This window comes from Macadamia integrifolia, unplaced genomic scaffold (genome assembly GCF_013358625.1).
Source record: "Macadamia integrifolia cultivar HAES 741 unplaced genomic scaffold, SCU_Mint_v3 scaffold_100A, whole genome shotgun sequence".
Lineage (NCBI taxonomy): Eukaryota > Viridiplantae > Streptophyta > Magnoliopsida > Proteales > Proteaceae > Macadamia > Macadamia integrifolia.
The window spans coordinates 50,606-57,917 of record NW_024870615.1 but is presented as its reverse complement, the minus strand read 5'-3'; the positions used below and the strand labels follow the sequence as shown (position 1 = coordinate 57,917).

Here is a 7,312-nt window from a genome sequence, read left to right as displayed (position 1 = left end):
TTTTGAGAGGGGTGTGGTGGGGAGGGGACCTACCATAATAGAAAAAAAAAGACTCCAAGTGAGGGAGTTTGCAAAATTGCAAATTGCAAACTGAATTATATGTTATCATCGCAGTCTTACGATGATTAACCTTCTAATCCGTTTAAAGACCTGAAGAGGACACTTTCCTATTACTTTTCACCTTGGGGAATTATTTGCCTTTGAAATCATACTATTATTTTCTGTCTAAATGGATCAGGAGATAAGATCTAAAGATAATGCATGTGCCGTATCCTGCAATTGTTTTACCATAGCATAGGCTTAGCTAGAATATGCAACAGTCATATCAGATAATTGGGTGGTAAGACCAGTAGACAAATTGAGGTGTTTATCATCTCTGCTTCGTCCTGATAGAGAATACATATGTTTGGGATTGATCTCCTTCTGTTGATAACCTGATCCATCCTAACGATTTCCTGGTTCATGACCATCCACATGAAGAACTTCACTTTTATGGAGACGTTATCTGGCAAATGAGTTCCAAGGGCATGTTTGATGGTGTGGCATTTAATAATGATTAAAGAAATTAAAAAAGCTTGTCATTGTTCCAGGTTTTCGTGTTTCGACCCCAACCTGGGTTTTGCTGGGACAATCAAAACCTAGGCCCAGAAAATGGGTTTTTGACTTCTTTGTGCTGCCTGTTCTTTCCATTTTACACCTATTCCATGAATTAGTTTCACAATAAAACCACCCAAAATGGTACTTGTGCAATATAAAGGTAAAAGGATCCTGCTCCAAGAGTACCAATACCCAATATATGTTGTACAGTGTAATGTCTTTCCAACATTAGGAATTTTTGTAGACTTCACTGAATTATGACATCAAATAAGACGGTGTATCATTCAGTAGCAGGATTAGAAGCAGTCCCACTGACATTGAGAGCTGTATCCATAAGAATTTCTTGGATATGAATCCCTTGGATAAGGCTCTCTTTGTCTTCCTTGTTTTCTTTATGTGAAATCTTAATATTGACAATTGTTATGGCCAAACTGATCTAATTGTGAGAGGACTTAACCAAACTTTCCCCTACCCCCACACAATACTCACAGAAAAATCACATACTTCATTATTCTGGTCCATGTCCAGAACCCTTACAGATCAGCGCCCATGTGATGATTGTTTAGGAAAAGGAAAAACCCAATGATCACTACCTGATCTAAAAGAAAAAAAAAAATATGAAGAGTACTCTAAATTCTGAAATGGTATCCATTACTGTAGCATTCAGGTGAGAGTACATGCTTAGGCTTCAAGCCTGTCCCAATACTCCCTTCTATATGCTTATTTATTATGTGAAAGTTCATGCTATTTAATTTAATATTTGAAATATATTTGTAACCTTTTTGATAGTGTCTATGCTATCTAGGTGGGATTTGTCTTCTTTTTTTCTCTTTTTTATTTCTTATTAATATTATATGAAGATATTGGTTGTTTTTCTTATAATTTTCTTCTCACACCATGCACCAATCATCTTCTTTGTTTGGATATCTTGAAAAACACAACAACAAACTCAGCCTTATCCCAACTTAATGGGGTCGGCTACACGGGTCCATACAAAAACAAATTATGAGAAATGAAAGTGGGAAAAATGTAAGTAAAGGGAAAGAAGCCTAGCACCAACAAGTCTGGAACTCAGCTAAACGGGGTCGGCTACTTGGATCCTTGCCCTCCAATCGGCTTTATCTGAAGTCATATTTGGGAAAAGACCTAGACTGTGCATGGCATTCCTCACTCCCTCTCCTATGGTCATTTTAGGCTTGCCTCTAGCTCTTTTAGCTCTTTCGATCATAATCAAATCTCTCCTCCTTATTAGGGCATCCCTAGGCCTCAGTTGAATATAGCCATACCACCTCAAATGAATTTCTCAGAGCTTGTCATTGATCGAAGCAACTCGCATATCATCTCTAATATGATCATTCATTACTTTATCCATCCTAGTTTTGTTGCACATCCATCTTATCATCCTCATCTCTGATATACAAAGCTTCTCCATATGACACTTATTAATTGCCCAACATTCTGCCCCGTACATCATAGCCGGTCGTACAACTACCCTATAAAATTTTCCTTTAAGCTTAAGGGGATACGGTGATTACACAACACTCTAGATGCACATCTCCACTTCATCCATCCCACTTAATTCTCTATGAAACATCATCCTCTATTTCACCTTCTTTATTTATGATTAACCCCAAATATCTTAAATATCACTTTGCAGTATCTCCCTCTCCTCAATTTTCTCCATATCTTTAACACATATAACAAACTAGTTAATTAATTAGCTTTTTTTCAGCCAATCTCTTTGGTCCTCTCTCTCATTCTTGTAATCCTTGAACACTCCCTAGACACACTGTGCAACAGTGTCAATACAGCTGTAGAAAATTTATGAAGGGCGTGTCCTTGTGCCTGGCTCTCTTCCTTTTAGGAAACTGAGTTGGTATCTCCTTAAGTAAGCCATTTATTTCAAAGTTCTACTGCATATTTTTTTATAATGTAATGAAACTCTGTGGATGGTGATTCAGAATTGCTTTTTTTCTAAGTTATTATGGTGATTCAAAATCCAACTTAGTTCTCTCGATCATCTCTGTAAAAGTTATGGTACTCAAGTTCTACCTTTCTCTTTTGTTATCTTCTTAAAGTGAGATTTATTTTTGAAGTTAACATCTAAAGAGGTGACTTGCATTTATGATAAGTTTTGAGGCCTGCTTGCTTCTGTGTGCTCTCTCAATTTATGATGTCTACAAATGGTTGTGAGATTCTGTGGATGGTGATCACAAGTGGTTCTAGTTCTCTCCATCATTCCCATAGAAGTCATGAGGCTAAAGTCTTGCCTACTTTTCTCATCCAATCTTGCTTAATGTCAGTCCCAGCCCCACTCTTCATTTCTTGATGGCAGATCCTAGGTTGGAAATTCACAAAAACAACACCTCCCTGGCCCACCACTCTATAAAATAAAAGGCTTAGAAAATTTTTGAAGCAAGGATCAGCAAATATACCTGAAACGTACATAGAAACTGATCCCAAAGCTTACATATTTGACATTTTGCAATTCATCAAATAGTTATGCATGTTTAACACATAACAGGATTAGATCTATATGTATGTTAGCTTTTTATGTGGATGTGTATAGCAAATCCAGTGCTTTTAGAGCATCTTTTAGGGAATTGGTGACTATCTTCCAAAAGACATTCTATTGTTTCTACTTTCGAAGGCAAAAGGACGCTTTCATTTGTTGTTTATACGTGCATCATATGTGGACAAAGTGCATGCATTCAGCTCTGTTTCCATTTATCCAACTCTAATTTCCTCTCACCGTCTTCTTTTATTTATTAAAATTCAAAAGTTTCTCTATAATTATTTTGAAACAATGTTAAAAGTTGTGATTCTAAAACACACTTATTAGCTAGCCTAAAGTAGGATGGGATTATGGGTTATTGACTATTTGCTCTTCATACATGTAAAGAACAAAGTCATTCTCTTTCTAAAACTGGAATTTAAACAAGTGTTGGGAAAAATTTATCCAGCCCCGAGAATTTCTGTTAATTTTTTAATTTTCTGTTTGTGGTAATAGCAAGATGCAAAGTAGGAGCAGACATCATATCGTTCAATGAAGTAGTGGACTCATTGCCCTTTATTTCATACTATCTTTATTCATTCCACTTTTGTCGATTTGAATCCCTTGCCTATCTGATCAGGAACTGAAAAATTCATTCTTCAGGGGAAACATTCAATGACGTGGTTGGGAGTCCTTATTATGTTGCTCCAGAAGTGTTACGGAAGCATTATGGTCCAGAATGTGATGTTTGGAGTGCTGGGGTTATCATTTATATTTTACTGAGTGGGGTCCCACCATTTTGGGATGGTGAGGTTTTCATGTTTCACTGTCATCTTGCATTGTCATTCATTTGTGTCTTGTGTCCATATGTCTTTTATGGTTACTGCGAATCTAGGAATAACATCTGCATTGTTTGTTGTTACTGGTTAACCTTTATGCTGGTGCAGAAACGGAGCAGGGAATATTTGAGCAGGTGTTAAAAGGGGAACTTGACTTTGTGTCAGATCCGTGGCCCAGTATCTCTGACAGTGCAAAGGATATGGTCAGGAAAATGCTTGTAAGAGACCCCAAAAAGCGGCTTACAGCTCATGAGGTTCTTTGTAAGTGCACCTTTCTCCGAGGATGTGCTTTTCAGAGATTGCCATTGGTTGAGGGAATCAGAGCGTGATTAACAATCATCGTAGCTTTCTTTTCTCTCTGTTCCTGAAATTGTTGAGCAAGCTGCATTTTATTTTAAAGGAAATCCCAATCAAATGAACTAATAGGTCTGCAAATGGAGCTAACTCTGGTACCTCCTTTTCATTTCATAGCACACACACAAGTGGCAGATGTATGCTGTGGATGTTTTGACACATGCAAAGCTGGATTTATATTAGGTCAAAATTTTGACTTGGGAATCTTGGTGATGACCCATCTCTATTTTATAACTTAACAGATCTTCCAATAATAAACTTTAATTCTGATGCTAGAATCAAATGAAAGCCTGTGGAACTGCTACTCTTCAAACCATATGACAAACATAGTTAATTGTGATGCTAGAATCAAATGTGAGGCCTGTGGAACTACTACTCTTCAAACATATGACAAACATAGTTGCGAAATCTGAATTTTTTAACGTTCCATGTTATCTTTTCTAAACTGAATTTTTTTGCTGAACCTTTCGTTGTCAAAATCATAGCTGTCAAGGTGTTGCCTAAGCATCCAGGCAGCTTTGCCTAGGCACCTTGCTGGTGTCTCCTCAAAATTTTCCCCCTCGACCACCTCGGTTCGCCTAGGGGCCGTGGAAACCATGATCAAAATCAAATTGTACCTGCACTATTCCCACGAGTCTATATTCCTTATGCCAATTTTCTATGTTTGGAGAAATATAGGTTTTCTTTTTCAGACAATGGTTGGTCCATGGTTTACAGGAAGCAAATATGGAGATGTTACTACTTTTGATCAAGTAGTATGTGTTTTGGCAGGTCACCCATGGGTACAAGTTGATGGTGTTGCTCCTGATAAGCCTCTTGATTCCGCAGTCCTGACTCGTTTGAAGCAGTTTTCTGCCATGAATAAACTCAAGAAAATGGCAATCAGAGTGAGTACCTTTAGGCTTCCAATTCTGAGGCATTTTAGACCTTAGGCAAAGCAGCACTGGAGCTTGATATTTTCTTTTGTTAAACGAACAGAAGCAAATGAAATGTTGTTATATCCGTTAAATGCCTCTTGTACTTTCTTCTTCAAGGAGGGAGGACTTCTATTTGTTTTTGTGCAGAGGAATCGAACATCTTGGCTAGATTATTCTAAAGATTTGATTGTTGTTTATTAGATTCAGATTTAATAGTACTTTTTTGTCTGGAGGTTTATCGTATATTGTATAGAAAGTCAGAAAACTTCATGTTGTAACCCAATGTTTTGTATTCTTTACAGGTCATTGCTGAGAGCCTTTCTGAAGAGGAAATCGCTGGCTTAAAGGAAATGTTCAATATGATAGATGCAGATCATAGTGGTCAGATCACTTTTGAAGAACTAAAGGCTGGTTTGGAAAGAGTGGGTGCTAATCTCAAGGAGTCTGAAATATATGATTTAATGCAGGCTGTGAGTTCTCATTTACTGATCACTAAAATAGCTCTCTTTTTCCCTTTATGGTTGGAAAACTGGAACAAAGTTATAAATTTCCTACCTTGTTAAGATTATTAATCCTGAGACCTGCTAGCAATGGTCTGTTGTTGACAAATCATTAAGATAGGTTTTTTTTTCCCCCCTTCGGGTGGGGGTGGGGGTGGGGGTGGGGGGTGTGAATCATGAAGATGGTCCTACTGTTATAGAAGACAGAGGGATTTACACCCTTCTTGATGACAGCAATTCAACATTGTGATAAGAAGACCCGTTTTCATTTTTTTGAAACCATCTTTATTCACTAACCTTTGATCTGATTTTACACATTAAAAATATTTTAGTTGTTACATTTGACCAAAATGAACTTTTTGAGGTCATTGAACTAATTCACTATCTTAACTTCCAATCGAAGTTCCCACTGGTTGGGTATTGGTAATCTTCCATTGGAACAATCAACTTCTTCTTGTTCTCTGATTTCTGGTCTTTAAGGGAAAGGGTAAAGGTTCTTGGGTGTGAGCAGTGAAACTGTGGCTGTTACAATGATGTTATGTAATTTCATATTTGTACTGAAAATTACAGGCAGATATCGACAACAATGGTACCCTAGATTATGGTGAGTTCTTAGCAGCAATGCTCCATCTAAATAAAGTTGATAGGGAGGATCATTTGTTTGCGGCTTTCTCATATTTCGACAAAGACGGAAGTGGTTACATCACAAAAGATGAGCTCCAACAAGCCTGTGAGGATTTTGGTATAGAAAATATCACCTTGGACGATTTGATTCGCGAAGTGGATCAAGACAATGTAAGATCCTTCCTCCCTCTCACACCCACCCCCCCCCCAAAAAAAAGAAAAGCTTTATTGAATCAAAATGTTCACCGTATTCTATTTGTTTTTTCTCAAGGATGGACGCATAGATTACAGTGAGTTTGTTGCAATGATGCAAGACCGAGGAGGTTTTGGCAAGAAGGGTCTACAGAATAGCACAACCATTGGGTTGAGGGAAGGCTTAAAGAATGGTTGATGTGTGATTCTAATTATGTATTTCTAGCTAAATTTTTGTCTTCATTATTATTAGAATTGGAGGTGATACATACTAGTTGTAAAGATCAACCAGTGCTCACAGGGAACAAAATTCCAGTCCAATTTAGTTTTGGCACGTTGTATGTACGGTTGGTTCTTTAGTAGGAATTCAAGTTGGAAGTTTTTTCTTTTCTTGTATGAAACTGTACTTCTGTCTCTAGAGATTTTCAATGCTCACTTTCTTTCCTAGTTAACTTGAAACAGGCTTCAAACAAGGGGAAAATGTACTTCTAATGTTACCAACTGTGCAAACAAAGCTTTCTTTTCTTTCTTTCTTTTTTACCAAACATTTCATTCGATCAAACAAAGAATATAAAGAAATTAAACAATTATTCAAGCGTCGAGAAACCAAGAAGGAAAAGCACCATCCCAATAGAAGCAAAGAAAGCATAAAGCATAAACTAGCAGAGAGCAACAAGGAATTTGCTGATGAACTAAGGGAGTAGTTTTTATTGCATATTGACATCTTTTTGTTTTTTGCTCCCCTGTGCACCACCCTGTTTTGGGGTAGCCATTCTTCTACAAGTTTATCTGTAG

The 7,312-nt window shown here is 37.3% G+C and overlaps 1 protein-coding gene across 3 annotated transcripts in view; it reads left to right on the top strand.

Moving 5' to 3' along the window:
* The window catches only part of LOC122070779 (calcium-dependent protein kinase 1-like), a 9,220-nt gene extending 2,206 nt beyond the window's left edge, over nucleotides 1-7,014 (top strand). For all 3 annotated transcript variants that reach the window (XM_042634979.1, XM_042634978.1, XM_042634977.1), the window contains 6 exons: nucleotides 3,755-3,898; nucleotides 4,039-4,191; nucleotides 5,056-5,171; nucleotides 5,504-5,671; nucleotides 6,272-6,496; nucleotides 6,597-7,014. In XM_042634979.1, coding sequence (XP_042490913.1) covers nucleotides 3,755-3,898; nucleotides 4,039-4,191; nucleotides 5,056-5,171; nucleotides 5,504-5,671; nucleotides 6,272-6,496; nucleotides 6,597-6,716 — 926 coding nt within the window. In that variant the 3' untranslated portion in view covers nucleotides 6,717-7,014. The remainder of the gene's footprint in view (nucleotides 1-3,754; nucleotides 3,899-4,038; nucleotides 4,192-5,055; nucleotides 5,172-5,503; nucleotides 5,672-6,271; nucleotides 6,497-6,596) is intronic.
* The last annotated feature ends 298 nt before the right edge of the window (nucleotides 7,015-7,312 follow it).